The sequence below is a fragment of the Rutidosis leptorrhynchoides genome, chromosome 8 (assembly GCF_046630445.1).
Source record: "Rutidosis leptorrhynchoides isolate AG116_Rl617_1_P2 chromosome 8, CSIRO_AGI_Rlap_v1, whole genome shotgun sequence".
NCBI classification, from domain to species: Eukaryota; Viridiplantae; Streptophyta; class Magnoliopsida; order Asterales; family Asteraceae; genus Rutidosis; species Rutidosis leptorrhynchoides.
Window position 1 is genome coordinate 366,983,613 of NC_092340.1, and position 19,684 is coordinate 367,003,296.

The following is a 19,684-nucleotide window of genomic DNA, read 5'->3' on the forward strand; positions in this document are numbered from 1 at the left end:
TTCGAGTTACACACAGACGCATCGGACTTTGCTATTGGAGGAGTTCTAATGCAAGAAGGTCACCCAATCGCGTTCGAAAGTCGAAAACTTAACGAGGCGGAAAGGAAGTACACTGTGCAAGAGAAAGAGATGACAGCGATTATTCATTGTTTGAGGAAATGGAGGCATTATCTTTTGGGATCAAGGTTCGTGATCAAGACGGATAATGTGGCAACGAGTTATTTTCAAACCCAAAAGAAGTTGAGTCCCAAACAAGCTCGTTGGCAAGACTTCTTAGCCGAATTTGACTATGTGTTGGAGTATAAGCCTGGGAAAGCCAATGTGGTAGCTGATGCCCTAAGTCGTAAGGCGGAGTTTGCAGCGATCACAAAACCACAATTCTTCCTTCAAGATCGTATAAAGGAGGGATTAGAGCATGATCCTATAGCCAAAAACCTTGTTGGATTGGCTCGAGATGGGAAAACGCGAAGGTTTTGGCTCAAAGGTGATCTATTATTCACCAAAGGAGACCGGTTATATGTGCCTAAGTGGGGTGATCTTAGACGGACAATCTTGAAGGAGTGTCATGATTCAAAGTGGGCTGGTCATCCAGGTATCAAGAGGACGCTGGCATTAGTAGAAGGCACTTATTATTGGCCAAGGATGGAAGACGACGTAGAGACGTACGTGCGGACATGCCTAATATGCCAACAAGACAAGATAGAGCAACGCCAACCAGGAGGACTATTACAGCCGCTACCTACACCGAAAGGACCATGGGAGAGTGTTTCCATGGACTTCATTACTTGCTTACCCAAGTCGGAAGGGTGTGGGAGTATTATAGTCGTGGTAGACCGGTTTTCTAAGTATGGTACCTTCATACCAGCATCATCCGAAGTTACCGCGGATGAAACCGCAAAACTATTTTTCAAGAATGTGGTGAAGTATTGGGGGATACCGCATGTGATAGTAAGTGATCGAGATCCGAGGTTCACGGGGCGTTTTTGGACGGAATTGTTCAAGATCATGGGGACAGACTTGAATTTCTCCACGAGTTTTCATCCCCAAACGGATGGACAGACGGAAAGGGTGAATGCACTATTGGAGCTCTATCTTCGACACTATGTAAGTGCAAATCAACATGATTGGGCTAAGCTTCTTGATATTGCTCAGTTCTCTTATAACATGCAAAGGAGTGAGTCCACGGGGAAGAGTCCTTTTGAGTTGGTGACAGGACGCCAACCTTTGACCCCGAATGCTTTGGCCGCTTCATATGATGGAAGCAGCCCAGCCGCTTATAGAACGATGAAGGAGTGGCATGAACAAGCCGACTTGGCGCGGGCATCACTAGATAAGGCGGTCAAGAAAATGAAGAAATGGGCGGATGAGAAAAGACGACATGTTGAGTTCAAAGTTGGGGACCAAGTGATGGTGAAGCTTTTACCTCAACAATTCAAAACATTTAGGAAGGTGCACAAAGGATTGATCCGGAGATATGAAGGCCCATTCCCGGTAATTGGACGTGTTGGGAACGTATCTTATCGAGTTCAACTACCGCCCAAATTAAAGATTCATCCAGTCTTCCACGTAAGTTTTCTAAAATCTTATCATGGGGACGAGGAAGACCCAGAACGAGGAGTTTCCAAACGAGCACCAATGGCAGTTGCGACTTCGTTCGATCGTGAAGTGGAAGATATCTTGTTGCATCGAACGGTACGGAGACGAGGTGTGCCGAGCTATAGAGAATACCTGGTTAAGTGGCGTAACTTGCCCGATAGTGAAGCAAGCTGGGAAGCCGAAGACTTATTGTGGCAGTTCACAGACAAAATCAAGAAGTATCCCGAGGATCACACGACGAGGACGTCGCGAGCTTAGGTGGGGGAGAATGTCACAACCCAATAAGTTTGTGGCCCAACCCACTAAGATTATGACCCAATTAAGGGTTTTAACCCAAGAATTTCATGGAAGGCCCAAGAACATCATGGAAGCTCCCTAGAACTTTCCCATGAGTTCTTCCATGGAATGGTATGGAATGTTCATGGAAATATCTATCTCCATGTATATACTTGAAGTTTCTAGTACTTAGATCCTAACCATTGATTTAGATTAATCTTAGCCATCCATTTTGTGTTAGGAGTAGTATAAATAGGGGTGGTCTCATTTGGCACACCACACCTCAAATCTCAAACATTCTCTCTTGTAAAGCATTCTCAAGCAATATAAGTATTTTCTTCAATTCCACTTGTTCTATAATATTTTCTCTTTTGGTTACTTGAATCGTTATAAGGTCCGAGAAAGGCTGACTTAGTAGAGACTAAGTGCCGCACGTGAGCTTATCGAGATAAGTCCGTGACAATATACTAACATAATTAATCTTTAAATTACAATTAAATTTACAAATCGTGAAATCATGAAATTTTATTTATTATATAATTATATATTAACTAATAATAATTATGAATTTTATACTTTAATTAATACTCTTGAAAACTTTTACTTTCATATTCACTTACGTAAAACCATAAATGCATGCTTTGAGAAGCAGGAGAGGTCTGGAGAAGAACAAAATGATTGACTACTCAGGGTCAAACATTTTTAGGGGCCCATGTTTCTTATATATAGAGACATAATTGGAGATTTGAGAAACAGGCGAATTAAGAAAACACAGCTGAAGCAGCAAATGTAGGGATGGCGCCCGCGGGCAACGGGCACGGGCTCTATATACCCGCGACCCGCCCGTCGGGTTTCTTTTTTGCACGTTGAGATCCGTTACCCGCCCGCGGGTAAAAATGTTTTGCCCATGTCCGTGACCCGCGAGTAACCCGCAGGTAATAATATATACAACTTTTTATTAGAAAATCCAAATAATTTTATTAATTATAAAAATATATGTACAAGCTATATATAAAATGACGTGAAATTTAAGTTTTTTACTTGAATATAATATTAAATTATTAATCATTATTCAATTACAAGTAAATTAACTTTCAAAATTAATAATTGTAAGTATAAACTCGCGGGTAAATTAAGAAATGTTTCATGTATTCACGGGTCGAGTTTTACCCGCGACGGGTAGTATATACCCGCGACCCGCCAGCGACCTGTTGGCGGGTATAAATTTTTACCCGTACCCGTGCCCGCGGGTAAGATTTAATGAATTTACCCACCCATCGCGGATCGGATACCCGCGGGTCACGGGTTTTTTCTCGCCCATTGCCATCCCTAAGCAAATGCAAAGCACAATAAGTTCAAAATCAACAATCAAATGCTCCAGATAAAAAAAGAAATCAAAGTCTACTAGTATTCTAGCAAGGCCGAAAAGACCATTTTTGAAATAGTTTATATTATTCGTTAGGGTCTAATGACCCTTTTTCACATCGTTCTAGATATTTAAATTCTCGGAACCAACCTTGTTGAGAAGTTATATCAAGTAATTTTTTAAGGCAATAATTTATACATCTCACCATGAATATATACAATTTCTACAAATATATTTATCATTGGACTTGAACACATAATACTATAGTCGGAAAATTCACTCTATCGGTGATCATTGCTATTTTAATGTTGTATCACACGATGCTCGGTGAATGGTGTTATTATATTCCGGCAAGAACTATCAAATTCAAACATCACTAACAACACTGTTAGGATGATTATAGAAAATGTTAAAATAACACAAAATAATTTATTTTATTTGTTTTAAAATGATGGTGAATTTACATAATCATTAAACATGTATCAACGTGCTTAATTCTAAACATTGATCTTTTTTTATGTTTCAAATTGTTTATGTTTATTTAGTGTACACTTAAGTGACACCAAGATTAAAAATCTCAAAACACACTTGAAATTCATAAAATCAAAATATAAATAATTAAAAAAAAAATTATTTAATTTAGTTAAACACTTAACCAGATTTGAGTCAATTTGGTTAACAATTGTAATTTGTTGGCCCAAAATAAAAAGGTTAAAAGTTATGTGTAAATAACAAAACTCTACTCACTAAAAACATCTCGTAAACCCTCACAATCGCCGACGTCAATGACGACTTCACGGCTACTCCTCCGTTCTCCGTCAATTCGAACCACTTTATTCACCCGATCTCTATCCACCACCGTAACGCCGTCACATCACAACGACCACCAACGCAATCAAGAGTACCTTCCCCCAAACAATTACCTTAACAGCTGGAAAGCCCCAAAAGATCCGAAAGAAGCTCAATCGCAGCTCCATTATCTCCGTCGCGAGTACGCTAAGAAAGTGAAATCTGTTCGTAAGGAGTACATTCATGAAATGGAACTTCAAAGGATTGAGAAAAAAAGAAAGGATGATTTGAGAAAAGAAGCCTTGAGGATTGAAAGCGAAGAACGTAAAGCTGCGAAAACCGCTGAGAAGAAAGTTAAAGCCGCTGAACGTCAAGTTGCTGAACAAGAGTTTCGGCAACTTCTGGTATGGAGATTTTGTTTCAATTGAATTAAATTGTGTATAATTTTCATATGTTAATTTTCAAATTTAACAATTGTTGTGTACATTACTCTATTTATACTGAGTATATCGTAAAACATTGGTTACCGCTACAGTTAGCCATCTCCATTTTGTTAAATTTACTTTGAATTAGATTTATTATCATGAATTTGGTGAAAAGTGGCCTTAGGTTGATCAAAATGAATGCGCCCCAATTGGGTACTTAGTACTTATCCGATAATAGTGTTAATTTTCAACCAATTCAGACGGTCACATGTATGTAAACGCGTAATGTATTGGATGTGTAACATAGGTTTTTATTGTAACCCCTATGCTGCAATAGTTCTAATGAGAGATGTATGTATACCAAACTATGATTAGGTTAAAGTTCAATGTGAGTTTGTTATATTGCTGTTGTATACAATATAACTTTTTGAATCTTTTGATTCAATAGTTTTGAGATACCTAAAAGTTCACTGTTATATGCTTTTATTGGATATTCAGTTGTCTGTCATTTACGGCCTTATTGAGTCAACAGCAAGCGTCGATTTATTGGCGACTTGACTGACTCTTAGAGCCTAAATTAAATTCCAGGCAGAATTTAAAACCCATGGAAATTTGATTCTACCATTTGCATGGCATCTATTATTATTTTTATTATAGTATTTTTTTTTTTTATAACTTTTTCCTACTTAAAGGCCGGAGGTCCTCTCGGAAGCAATCTCTTTATCCGTCGAATAAAGAGAGGAATGACTTTCTCTACTTTTGAGAGTGTTTTCACTCTGGGTGGAGAAATGACTTGTTTTTTATTCTCGGATAGGGGAAGGATTGTCTACATCTCACCTCCCCATACGCCACTCATGTGGTATTGGGTTTTGTTGTTGTTGTTGTTGTTGTTGTCAGTTGTCTGTCATTTGGCTTCTATATAATCGTAGTTTGAATGCTAGAACAGTGTATTATAGTCTTAGCTCTATTCTTTTAGGTTGTATGCGATATGTTCAATTACATAAATGAATCAGTTGGTTTTGCATTAGTCCTGTATCCCAGAAACCAGGTTTTGTTAATTTTGTTAAAGAATAAGAGGTAGTGTTTTACCGAGGGGATGACCGAAATACATCTTTATTTTATTACTTTGTTTGTCTTTACAGACAAAGTTCGTTTACAATAACATTCAGTTATAAATTCCTTGTATCGTTGGTCGAATATGTTGGTGGATATTTATTTATATGATAAATGAACCTTGATTTGTGTCTGTAGTTGAAAGAAAGGGCCGAGAAGCTTGAATACCACAAAAAACGAGAGCAAAAGTTCATGGAGAAGAAGAAAGAGAAGAATGAGCTACTGCGTAGACAGAGTTCAATATGGATCGATGAAAATGAATTGGGGAAAAGGGTAAATGATGCCATTACTGATAGCACTCCCCTATATTGATTCCCAATGAATGAGGACTTAAGTTCAAGCCCTGTGTATGAATTTCATAATTTTTACTTTGAGGGTTTCAGTTTCTTCTTAATAAAAACTTGTTTAGGTTATTTTCTGTTCTATGTTTGAACTTGTGATGATGATGATGTGAAACATACGTGTTAAGGTTATGTTGGTGTAAGGAACCATCTCATGTTTTTACTGCTATGGGTCAGCTTTAATTGTAGTAATCAAATACTTCAAATGCAGCAAGTAACGGATCATGAAATTAACCAATTAATAGCTTTTTTTTTAAAGGCCAAAATATTTTATTGATAATAACGAAATGTACAGAATTCACGAATAAGAATGTATAGAGTAAATCACCACACGAGACACATCCAACAGCCTACGAACATTAGGAGATTGACTTGAGAATCAATCTGGGAGAACATCGACAAACAGTGTTGATACTACAACGACAAAGCTGTCAACATCACCCCATTTAATAAATTCTTGTTTACAGAGAAAAAAAAAAAACATCACCCCATTTAGCCCTCTAACCTTCAAGACTATTAGGACACTTGAATAGCGTACATTCTTTAATGACACTGTACAAAAACACTAAACGTTCACGAGAGCTGATGAGCTATTGAGCACTTTATTCCATCAGAATGTTCGTCACCAAGCAAGCGATACGTTAGCCAATTAGCCAATCCCTGTCCTATTTACCAAGCCGTCATCGAAGGATATTGGATTAGCTAACCAACTGTGCCAATTAAGGGATGGCTTACGAATTCTGTCTGAGATCCACGCTATTGAGTTGTATTTCATTTACGAGCATTGCACACGTTTGCTAAAAACGTGTGCAATGCTCGTACATGAAATACACGAAGCTATTAATTAACCAATTAATAGCTACAAATCATAAATGTTTTTTTTTTTTCAAACAATACCCCATGAATAAATAAATAAATAACTATAAAATATAAAAACTAAAACCAATTACATATCTTACGAACAAGGTATCTAAACTTGTTACAATTAGTCCTTTTCTTCGTCCAACAAGACTCGTTGTCTAACAGCGCAAGGGTCTCCACATAGCTATCCATGTCATATTTTTCAACATATGAATCTGAAGAACTTACAAAGATTCGTAAGTCGATAGCTCTGCAAGTGGTATTTTGCAAACGAATGGTGCGAAAAACATGCCAAGGAATGGTGCCAAAAACTTGACTACTTAAATCAAATGTGAGTATATAAGAATCGTTCGTATCAGGTGACTTATTCCTCACCAACCAATGCATTTTTCCATCGACAAAAAAGCCTAATGAAACAACATGAAAAGGCGGAGCTTCAGGAAAAGCAATCTCACTCCAAGCGTTTTTCTTCGTGGAGTAAAGATATAAAGTTTTTTTTAGCGGAGCTAACCCAAGAATGTTGTAATCATCTGCGATTGGGTCGTACCCAAACCCGCCAAAGAAATGCCTATAAACATTAAAAGGAACATCTGGAACATTCAGTTTACGCCTAATTGAAGGGTTCCACAAGGTAATCGTGAAGATGGCTGTTGTTGTTATGCCATAGAGGCAGATAATTCCATTACATGCAACAACGCCAATAAAAAAGCCATAACACGAGTCCAATTCCTGTTGTTTGTACAAGACTTGACAAACACCTTTCTTGAACTGAAATTGATGTTTGACATTAACATTTAGCCTAGCTCTTGTAGCTGATTGAATAGCTTGCTTACGCATGAAGTTTGAGCTATCAATACGAGAATATCATGATTTTGATAGACATCTACATCGGAGGATAAATTTGGGTGGCAGTCTTGCAAAGATTTCAACAAGCAAATCTTCAAATAGTTCAGTTTCAACCATTTTATTCTGCATATGTTAAATTAAATAGTAAATTAAACATAATTGTTTTATGCATATATTTTAAAAACACGGTCTCAAACACCCTCTTAATATTCTGTAATGCACTTCAAATTGACATAAGAGTCGATAGGTCATGGAATAGGAATAACTCAAAATTTAAGGCAAAAAAAATCGTAAACCCTAATTAGTTAGAATGGCAAGATATTTATGGATAATTTAAATTTATTAAAAAATAATACTCCGTAATATACGTCTTATAATATCTACACATATTGACCAAAGGGCTTCTGGTCTAGCGGTAACTCATCAACTTTAAGGTTGTGAGGTTGTCGGAAAATCATAGGTATGATTTCGGTTTAGATGTACATCAGGGACCAACTAACAACATATACAACACCTAAAACATACAGAACGAGTTATACTGCAGTCTAGTCTGATAATTTTTTGCAGAGCAGATTAATACCCATTACAAAAACAAATAATTACTATAAACACTATGTCGATCATAGTTTAGAAATTATACAAACAGATTGATATTCTTTTGAAGAGCAAATTAATTATTAATTATATTATATATAAACACGAGTACAATTATATGAAGTTGTATGGATATTGAAAAAAGCAAATTGCATTGTTTCAATTACTTGGTTTCTACCGAATTTTGATGGCGATCGTCGTTTGAACTTTTAACATGAAACAAGGTAAATCTAATGGAGATGTAATGGGGATGTTATAGTGGTTGATGTATACTCAGTAATAGACATTAATTGTGTACACATAATACAACAATAACAAAACCCAATAGCACATGAGTGGTGTATGAGAGAGGTGAGATGTAGACAATCCTTCCCCTATACGAGAAGAAAGACAAGTCATTTCTCCACCCAGAGTGAAACAATCTCAAAAATAGAGAAAGTCATCCCTCTCTTTATTCGACGGATAAATAGATTGCTTCCGAGAGGACCTCCGGCCTAGAAAAAAGTTTTTTTTTATATAAAAAAATAAATTTAGGCTCTAAAAGTCAGTGTCGACGATTATTGTGGACTCAATAGAGTCGTTTGTGTACACATAATACATGGATAAAAAGGTGGTTGATACATGTTTGTGACTTTGTGGTACAGTCCACATGTTAGACTGTAACTTCTCTAAGTCTACACTTTTAGTTAATTCAGGTTTTGGACTTTTGATACTCTTTCCAAAGTCATTAAAACCTCCAAATAATAAACATATATAAATATAAGCCACACAACGAATTACGTAGATCACTTTATTCACTTATAAGCCATACCACAATAAATCATCAACCTTATAAGCCATACAATACATTAAATTAAAGTCGATCACTTACCTGAGTTTTGTTAGAGTTATGACTAGGTTTTGATGATGATGATGATGGAGAAAACATGATGATGAAGGAACTTGAAGTAAGAACTAAGAAAACCGTGAATGTTGATATTACGTAACAAAATGACATATATAGGAACACCTCAACACCGCGTAATAGCTCATATGGTAACTAGATCTTTTATTAATATGGGCCTATAGTATTATATATACAAATCAATAGAATATATGTCATAATTACACCCCTCGTCCCTGTGGTTTACCCCAAAATACGCTCCTCGTCCTTTTCGCCAAAATTATACAACCCTCGTCCTTGTGGTATTCAATTACAACATTCCTCGTCCTCCCGTCTATTTGCCGTTTACTTTTTCTGTTTTCTTTCAACACGTGCATAACATGTGGGGGTATTTTTGTCTTTTAATTCTTTTTGTTCCAGATATAAACACCATAACTCGTTGATTTCTTTACTGGCTATCGCTACCTACTTCGTTGGTTTTCTTTTTCCATATCTATAATCTTCAATCTGCTTCAATTCCAAATTCTTCAAGGATGGTTTATTGCAATTGTGGTTTAATTGCAGTCACACGAAGGTCCTCAACAGCAGCGAACCCAGGTAGACGATTTTTAGCTTGTTCAAATAAGGTGAGAAACCTCTTGTTAAAACCCTAATTTATTTCAAATTATTGCTGGGTGTTTTGTCTTTGATTAACGAAATCTTTTTATATAGTATGCTGATTGTAGGTTTTTTTGTTGGATCGATCCACCTACAAGTGTTCGTGAGTCACCCGAAGCTTTGCTACAAGTTGAACAAGCTAAACCAAGAAGATTGAAGTTGATTATAATTGGACATTGGGTTGCAATCATTGTTTATTTTGAAGTAGAAATTAAGTCTTTGTTTTCAATGTTAATTCAATGTGTTATGCAATCGAATCAGATAAATGAAAAATTGTAGTTGTATTCAATGTTATTTAGATGTGTTAAATGAAAAACTGCAGTTGTTGCATTCAATATAATTTGACTCTTGCATGCAATATGAAAAATTGCAGTTGTATTCAGTTGTTGTTTAGTTGTATTCAATATGAGGTATGTTGTAACAAAGAAACCTGACCATAAACAAAGAAACCTGAGCAAATGTACTCGAAACAAAGCAGTAGTTTTTACACCATATGTAATCTAAACAAAGCATGAGTTTAGTGCAAATATTTTCTTCTAACCAAAAGACAACTAAACAAAATAAAGCATCAGTTTACATTCATCAAAACCTGAAGACTAGTTCAAACATTCATTACAACCAAAAGACCAACAGACCTAAACATCTATTACAACCAAAATACATTTGACCATTTTACATCTTCTTGATCAAACATCTTCTTCATCAATCAGACTCAGACCACCTCTTGCTTTCTTGGACCCATTACCACTCGCTTTTTTCTTGGCCCCACTACCACTTGCTTTAGCCTTTCTCTTCAAACCTGTATATTCATTTTGGCATGACCTTATATTATGACAATAAACTCCACACTTTGAACAATGTATACTCTTGCCTTTCCTTGTTAACTTACCATTTGAAACCATGTCTTGTTTCTCTTCAAGTGACTTGTTCATGTTTTTCTTAGGATGACCTGGAGTTGCAATCTTAATTGGTGGTAATAAAGTTGTTGGTATTGGTGACTTGGTCCACTCTGATTTGCCTCTCAAAGGGGTAATAGTGTGAGAATATGTACTCTCCAAAGTGGATAGCAAATACACATGATCAACCCATGACTCTAGAACAACTTCTTGACTATAAACTCCCATGTTCAACAAAGCAGCTACTGCATGTTTACATGAAATGTCAGTCAACTCTCATTTCCTACAAGAACAATTTCTAGCAGTCATACCCACAACAGCTTGGTCACTATGAGAACCAGTCACCTCATATTTATCATCCCCATTCCATGTGACATCACATTTCATAGATTGTTTCTTAATGTTGTCAAATAATTTTGTTGCATATGGTGTAAGAGGACCCTGACACTTTGAAATTTTGACTTTCACATTTGCAATTCTTTTCATCATATAATGTCTAATATATTCCAGAGCAGTGATGATTGGTTTGTCTCTTGCATCACATAACCATCTATTCAGAACTTCACAAATGTTGTTCAACAAAATATCTAAATGTGCACGCCCTATGAATTACACCATACTAAAAGTTATTAAAAAGGAAAATTTATTCAATTTAATATGACTTTCTGCCCAAAGCAATTAAATGAACTAAAAGATATTCAAAAGGAAAACTTACCAGTAAAATGACTTCTTGCCCATTGTGCAGGTGAGATTTTTGACAAATAAACATAAGCTGGTTCAGAATAATCCTTGAACAAAGCCATTGCCTTTTCAAATTTGGGAACTATTGTGGCAGTTGCACAAGCCCATAAGTGATTTTTATAAGCAGCCCCACGCCAAGACTTTTTCATATTCTCATGAATGTGCCTTAAACAATATCGATGCTCAGTCACAGGAAAAACTTTAGCAACTGCTGCTATAAGTCCCTATTACATTCAAAATACAAAAACATTATTAAAATTAACAAAATGCTGATATAAAAACCTGTTACAGTAATGCACATTATAATTGAACATAAAAATTAAATTTTAGAAAACATAAATGATGGTACCTTTTGCCTGTCACTGATGAATGTGAAATTACACATCTCATCTAGTTCCAAATCCCTAGACAATAACTCTAGAAACCAGGTCCATGATCTTAAGCATTATGATTCTACAATTGCATAAGCTAGAGGATATATTTGATTATTAGAATCAAGATCAACAGTTGTTAACAAAAATCCATTAGCAGGTACTTTCATAAATACTCCATCCACACCAAGAAGTTCTATTCCAATTGCCTTAAATCCCCTCTTCAATGCCCCCAAGGCCCCAAGCAAACATAAAATCTTTTGAACACCCTGGTACTTAACTTTGGATCATAGTTTTGAACTTCAATTTTAATAGTACTACCAGGATTAGCCCTCCTAAGTTCACCTACATAATCTCTTAGATCCCCATACTGCTCCATATAGTCTCCTCTAAGGGTTTTTTTTGCTTTCTGTAGTGCCCTAAATGCTTTCTGTAGATGTATTCTCACTTCAAGAGAACCCTCCAATTGAGCTTTCACTTCTTTAACTGGGATATGTGGATTAGTTTGTAACTGGTCAACCAACTTTGTTGACAAAAATTGTGAAGTACACTGCCTAATCACCCTTGATTCCAAACAGTCATGTTCTTCATTATATGTTTTAACTCTCCAAGTCTCAGATTTAGAATCTTTAGAAACATGTAAAATCCACTGGCATTTAATATGTTTTTCCCTATGATGTGATTTCTTTACTTTATTGGGTGAAGTAACTTGACTTGTCTTTTTCCCTTTGTTTCCCACCTTTTTTTGTCATTTTTTACAATCACAAGATTCCTTTTGGGACAACTACTCTCACCTACCACTTGTTTCCCACCCATGAATTGACCATTGACAAACTTTCCAATTAAACCCCCATACTTTGCCCTAACCCTTATTTTGTCATTTTTTACAATCACAAGATTCCTTTTAGTTTCAATAGCATACAATTTAATAAGTTCTTTCACCTCTGTTGAACTACCAAGCTCTTGGTCAACATAAAACCTAACTTGATTTAATCATGCTGATCTTTGCTTCTCTTTTGCTTTCAACTCTTTAAGATTTTTTTCCCTTATATAATCTATGTCATCCTCATCAACATCACTATCAAATTGTTCAAGATCTAAATCTTCTATCTCCATAAAGTCATCAGTGTTGGTTGTTTCATTGGGTCTTTGACTTGAATTACCCATGAATTCACAATCTTTATCAATATTGAAATAAAAATCTCTCATGTCAACCTCATCATCTTCCATGTCATTATCTACATCTACAAGATAATCATCATCTTCCTCATCATTACCTTCATTAATATGTGGATTTTCTAAAATTGATTCATTTTCTTTCACCTCTGGAGTTTCTAAGATTGGTTTATTTTCTTTTACCTCTGGAGTTTCTAAGATTGGTTGACTAACTTTCACCTTGAGAATTTTTAAGACTTCATGTTCATCCAACACAAATTTAATTCTACCAGTTGGACTAACAAAAGGGTTCACCTTGGGTTTAAGTCCATGTTCACAATAAACAGACATTTTCACAACCTTCTGCTTTTTTCTACACTCTCTCACAAATTTAACAAAGTGTCGAACATCATCATCTGAGCCTAGTGGTTCTAAGCCAAAATCAAGGTCACAATTAGGTCTTAGAAAATGATACACAATTACCTGAAAACCATCATATCCTATATCCTGAATTAGTGTATCCAGCTCGTGGATTGAAAACATGTCTACATCGAGAAGATCAATGTAAGTTACTTTACCATTGATATATTCCCTCCCTGGAGTTTCAGTAAACTCTCCACTATGATGCAGCTTCAATGTAAACAACAAATCATACTCTTCTGTAGTACAAAAGAAAAAGAAAAATTAGGGTTCATAATTCAATTCAAATCCTTACTGAAAACAACAGTACCGTCAGTTAGGGATGAGCATGGTACGGAACCGGTACCGAACCGTACCGGAACCGAAAAGTACCGGTACCGAATTTACCCAATTTCGAATACCGGTACCGTACCGTTTTTACAAAACCGGTACCGGTTCGGTACCGGTAATTTTCAGTATTTTACCTGTTAGTACCGAATTTGGACTGCAAAAAATATGGACTTCAAACAACATCATTCATACAAAAAACAGCATCATTTTATACTAAAACAACATCATTTTATGAGAAAGAAGATGCTGCACATGTGAACGCATGTTTCCAATTGCTCTTCCACATAAAGCCAATACATCTGGGTCAATATGGAAACTCAATATGGAGACCACTCGAATGAATGTAATAAGTTGACATGAGAGATAATAAAATGGTCCGGTCAGACAGATTCGGTTAGCAGGTCAATATGGAAACTCAAGTACACGCCAAAATCAGGTCTGGTTGAGCTTGCGTGAATTACCCAAAAATTTTAAAGTTGGTACAAGTGAACTAGTGTGCCAAATCTGAGTCCAAATATTATATGAGATTTTATACATTATATTCTACACATTATTTGACCTTAGGCTTTCAACAATAACTTAACTTATTTTCATTTGTAGTAATATGGGACAATACGGGAATTTCCCGGTACCGTACCGGTACCGCATCTTATGTACCGAAACCGAAAAGCCAAAAAAACTGGAACCGGAACCGGTCCCGTTTACCATTCGGTCCGGTAAAACGGTACCGGTACTGGGTCGGTACCGGTACGGGATCGGTAAATTGGTACTTCTGCTCATCCCTACCGTCAGTACAATTGATTACAAATTACTTACCATATAATAGTGGGATATCGTATTCATGATCTTTAGGTCGAATCATGTACGACATGATTTTAGCTCGAAATTGTTTGGAAACGAGGAGTATAAAATTAGGGAAGGTAATCATGATCTTTAGGTCGAATCATGTAACCCATGTCCCTCCAAATTGTTTTCAAACAGATAAAAATAAGTTTTGAAGTAATATATAATTTTCTAAATATAGCTGGTATATATCAATCATTTGCGGGAAAAAAAAAATGGACAATAAACTAGGTTTACCCTAACCAGGCTTTTAAATTGAACCACAAATTTTGACATATCAAGTCGTTTGCCTGTTTATATTTTGAGTAATGAGCTAGAAAATGGAGTTTAACTTTGTATATAACCAAATATCTACATTCAATATTGTGCACTGATGACTGATTGCAACAAAACGAAAAAATATATATATCTAAATTCCACATCAATAAGTTTTTAAAGTACATTCATATAAGTAAAATTGTCAAAAGTAGTATTTTGTTGCACAGATTAGCTAATACACCAGACTAGTGCTGTTCAATTGAAAAACATCATGTGTGTAAAATGTCAAAAAAAAAAAAAAAAAAAAAAAAAAAAAAAAAAAAGTGACAAACATGATGCTAGCTAGTGTTATTATCGAATTGATCCATCAGATATGGATGAAACCTTGCAAACACCAGCAGAAGTATTAAATGGCAGATCTTTAAAGCAAGCTACAAGATCCTTGTCTGTATGTAAATCCAATTGAAGAGTCTCCCAAACCTTCTTTTTCGGGTTCAGAATGTCATCAGGCTCCCCACTAAATCCAGAAAATGTCACTCTTTCTCCAATAACAGCCGATGCAGGTGGTTCAACCAATTCAACCTGAAATTAAAATAGTTTAAACTTATTGTTGGATCGATCATATCATATAGAGTAAGACAAAAACTCAGAATTACAAGTAAAAATGGCTATAAGAGTTTGTAAACTGCATACCTTGGTGTGATCACTAGTAGATGCACAAAGAACCATAGCTTGTGATTTGATTCCACGCATGGTTGCTGGCTTTAAATTGCACAGAACACATACCTTCCGGTTCTGAGAATAAAAAACCAACACGAAATTATAACAAGCCCATGCAAATTAACTCCTCTAAATTCCTTCATATATATAGTACATGTAAATGTAATATATACACTGTGGATATGAATGTTTAAGTGGAAGGCAAGGGTAAAAGTGGCAAAAAGAAGAACCTGCATCTCCTCAAGAGGAATAAATTTAACAAGCCCACTAACAACAGTCCTAGGCTGTTCTTCACCAACATCGATTTTTTCAACGTACAAAGAATCAGCATCAGGATGTTTCTCAACTTGAGTAATAATTCCAACACGAATATCAAGTCTACTAATTGTAAGTTCCTGTTCAACAGCAGCCTTAGTTTTGGCTTCACCTGTGGATTTAGCCGGTTTCTCTTTCTTTCCACTTTTATCTGCAAATGCAATATTAGTGCAAGAAAAAGAAAAAAACATTTTATTTCAAGGTAATCTAAAAAACATTTTACCAGTTATTTTTGTGTTTTTTAACTTTTCAGTAATTTTCTTCGCTTCAGCTTCTTCCTTTACAGCCCTGTCCGCACGGTCAGCTTGACTTCCAGCAAACTTATTCCTAAAAAACTCAACTTCGTCATCTTTCTGCACATTCCAAAAAAAGATAACACAAGAATACACGATGTTCAAACGATTGTTCATGTACAAGAAGCAAATTGGAACTTAAATTAATGTAGAAGATAAAATTTACCAATTCTTTAAACAATGGCACAGGGGTACCAATTTTGTGACCAACGGGAATGAACTCCCAAGGAGTTTTGGCTTTTGCAACATCCCCTTTATCATCAGAAAGTGATAGTTGAAGGGGCAAATTAAGCTGCTTGAGTACCTGTAACAACAAATTACAAAAAATGTTTTACTTTAACAAAAAAACATCATGTCTTAATCACAAAAGCATCCTAAATATAAGGCATTTTTACTTGCCTCAACTGAAAAAGATGGCATGAAAGGTTCTAATAGACACGTAAGAAGATAAACTACTCCCACTGAAGTTCTCATGACTATAGAACACGAAGGAAGGTCTTCCTTGTAAAGCTTCCAAAATTGACTTTCCTGCACGATAAATTACAAAATCATGTTCGCTAATGATTGAAAAGTTGCAGGTTTGTTTATTGTATTTTATTTATTATTTTTAATTTTATTTATCACTAAGCTCTAAAATAGTGGACTTACTTGTAGGTATGCATTTCCCTCACCAGAGATACTCATTGCAATTTTCAATCCCTGTTTTAGCTTGACCTGTTCCAAATATGAAACAGAATTAGTTTTTTTCAAAAAAAAATAAGTACGCCAAAGTATTTCATATTCCAGCATATATTAACTTGCCTTCTCCATGGCCTCTACATATTGGTCAACAAAGTTACCAACTTTGTCTCCAAATACTTTTGTTAAGGCATGTGATTCTGCACCTGGTGCATCAGGAACTATAGAATTGTATCCTGGATCTTTAGCAATAAAGCTCAAAACACGATTGATGAAATTGCCCAAATTATTTAGCAATTCACTGTTTAGCTTCGCTTGCAAATCTGCCCATGTAAATAACGTGTCTGATACCTACACATACAAACCCTTCGAACATATTAAAACAAAGAAAAAGCAAACGATTTGGAATTTGCAGATAATTAGGATCACATTAGTAATCATTATTAAAACAAATATCCTACCTCTGGTCTATTGGTTAACAAATAATAACGCCATACTTCTACAGGGATGTTTGTATCCTTTGCATCATTCCCAAACACGCCTACACCCTTACTTTTTGAGAACTTGCCTACACACAGTATTTCAATATACATAAAATGATACAAAACGGGTTATACATATTCCAGGCATATAAGATAACCAACAATGAGTTCCAGGTCAGCATCAAACAAACCTGCCTCATAGTTTAGGTACTCTGTAACACTAATAGTCTTCATCATAGTCCAGTTCTCACCAGTGCCAATTAGTGTAGAAGGAAACATTACCTGGAATAATTGTTTCAGAGTTACATAAATGATTCAATGAAACGTGAAATAGACAAGGTTAATGAAAATTAACATAGAATCTGTGCAAATATCAGCACAAGTATAGTGTACGAAACTGAACCTAGCTTAAAAGAATGGACTTACAGTGTGAAATGGAACGTTATCCTTGCCCATAAACTGAAATAGCTCCACATTTTCAGGATTTTTCCACCACTTCTCCCACTCAGGTGTGTAGGATTTAGTAATTGAGACGTACCCAATAGGTGCATCAAACCATACATAAAAAACCTAGTGATGATGTGTAAAACCATTAGATAGCTAAAAAATTATGAAACAAAAGTTGAAGGCTGCTAATTAGATAGCTAAGAATAAAGTTATCAAGTAATATAATATGGATAAAGTAGGACAAGTCCCTACCTTGTCTTTAAATTTTTCAAGAGGGACAGGGACACCCCACTTTAAGTCTCGGGTAATACAACGCTGTCTCAATCCTTCTTTTAGCCATGCATTTGTTGCATGAATTGCATTCTGACTCCATGAGCCAGCCACTGACATGGTGCTGATGTATTCACGAAGTTTACCTTCCAACAAAGGGAGTTCAAGAAACAAGTGATCTGTATCACGGATTCTAGGGCTGCTCGCACAGACCTATTGCAAACGATATGGAGTTATATAAAAGCATGAGAATTAAGTAAAAAATCTGAATAAGAAACTTAGACAATTTCAAAGAACCCTCAATCGTTCACTAGAACAGCCTATCCTTATCAATGTCAAAAGATAAAATTAGGCCTTAAGTAAAGCAAGATAACCATATATTGCAGTAACCCTAAGTTTAATCATGTCTGACCAAATATCTTACAATCACCAGAACAAGAAAACAATATATTTACCTTGCATCTGGGATTAATAAGTTCTGTTGGATTTAACAGCTTTCCACATTTTTCACATTGATCACCTCGTGCAGAATCATAATTACAACCTGGTGTCGGGCAGCTGCCCTCAACAAGTCGATCAGCTAGAAACTTACTGCATTTATCACAGTAAAGCTGCATTGTAAAACAAAATCATTAATGATTCACCATATACCATAAAAAGCATAAAACAACTCATCATAAAACCAAAAATATCCACACACCTGCTGCATTGTATTCTCAGAAAGCCAATTATTCTCCAACAATTTCTTAAAAATCGCTTGGCAAACTTCAGTCTGCTCTGGAGCTGAAGTTCTTCCAAATTCATCAAAACTTATATTAAACCAATTATACACGTCTCTATGAATCGCATGATACCTAATATAACAAAACGACATTAACTAAAATCATCTACACACATACTGTAACCCTAAAATATCAATCTAATTGACTAATTCATAAATTAATCAATTAAAAACTCAATTACTTGTCACATATTTCTTTAGGAGTACAATTCTCTTCCAAAGCTTTCGTTTCAGTCGCCGTACCGTATTCATCGGTACCGCATACGTATATAGCGTTGTATCCTCTCAACCTACAATACCTAGCAAACACATCTGCACTCAACACACCTACATGCAAAATAACAATTCACAAATTTAAATTCCAAATTGATTCAATTACATATCTAACTGAAGTATAGTTAGTATACTTACATCCAATTATGTTTCCGAGGTGAGGCACGTTGTTGACGTAAGGCAGAGCACTAGTAATTAAGATGTTTCGTTTGCCGGCAATCGGAAGCTTCGTCGGCTTCCGATTGTCTCCGGCGCCGGTCGGTATATCTCCCATTTTTACGGCGCTAAACTAGGGTTTAGGTTTTGGATTGAGAGCGATACAAAAAAGAAAATATTGGGTGTTTTACTGATTGTAAAGTGAAGTATGAGTCAGCCGGAAGATGAGGGTTAGTATTGGTGGTAGTAGCATATTGGGGTAAACAAATTACTGTATTAATTAACAATGTAAACACCAAAGTTTGAAAGTTTTCTGTTTTTAGCACACAAGAATTTTATTTTATATTTTATGGTTTGACTTTCAATTATTACTCCGTAATCAACAACTCTTTTAACTTTTTTATGTTGTGAAGTTACTATTGGATATAAAAGTGAAGAACAATCAAACAAATTATAAGACCGAGCAAATTCACGCTTGGGAGTAATAATTTGCGATTATGACTTCGTG

General features: G+C 35.6%; 3 protein-coding genes across 3 annotated transcripts; 1 reads left to right on the plus strand and 2 right to left on the minus strand.

Annotated features, from left to right (window-relative positions):
- Nucleotides 1–3,980: 3,980 nt before the first annotated feature.
- On the plus strand, nt 3,981–5,958 carry LOC139864793 (uncharacterized). Its single transcript, XM_071853364.1, has 2 exons — nt 3,981–4,431; nt 5,704–5,958. The coding sequence occupies exons 1-2, from the start codon at nt 4,024–4,026 to the stop codon at nt 5,875–5,877; spliced, it is 582 nt and encodes a 193-aa protein (XP_071709465.1). The 5' UTR covers nt 3,981–4,023; the 3' UTR covers nt 5,878–5,958.
- Nucleotides 5,959–6,842: 884 nt separating this feature from the next.
- Nucleotides 6,843–7,604, minus strand: LOC139864712 (putative F-box protein At3g16210). The gene has a single exon (XM_071853283.1). It carries the CDS (start codon nt 7,602–7,604, stop codon nt 6,843–6,845), a length of 762 nt encoding a protein of 253 aa, XP_071709384.1.
- A 7,280-nt stretch (nt 7,605–14,884) lies between these two features.
- Nucleotides 14,885–19,384, minus strand: LOC139861567 (probable methionine--tRNA ligase). The gene is made up of 16 exons (XM_071849997.1): nt 19,159–19,384; nt 18,930–19,074; nt 18,667–18,820; nt 18,422–18,577; nt 17,949–18,179; nt 17,676–17,819; nt 17,441–17,531; nt 17,229–17,335; nt 16,891–17,118; nt 16,738–16,803; nt 16,489–16,617; nt 16,256–16,393; nt 16,020–16,149; nt 15,712–15,947; nt 15,455–15,556; nt 14,885–15,343 (listed from the first exon to the last, which is right to left on the minus strand). The coding sequence occupies exons 1-16, from the start codon at nt 19,292–19,294 to the stop codon at nt 15,113–15,115; spliced, it is 2,424 nt and encodes an 807-aa protein (XP_071706098.1). The 5' UTR covers nt 19,295–19,384; the 3' UTR covers nt 14,885–15,112.
- Between the last annotated feature and the right edge of the window lie 300 nt (nt 19,385–19,684).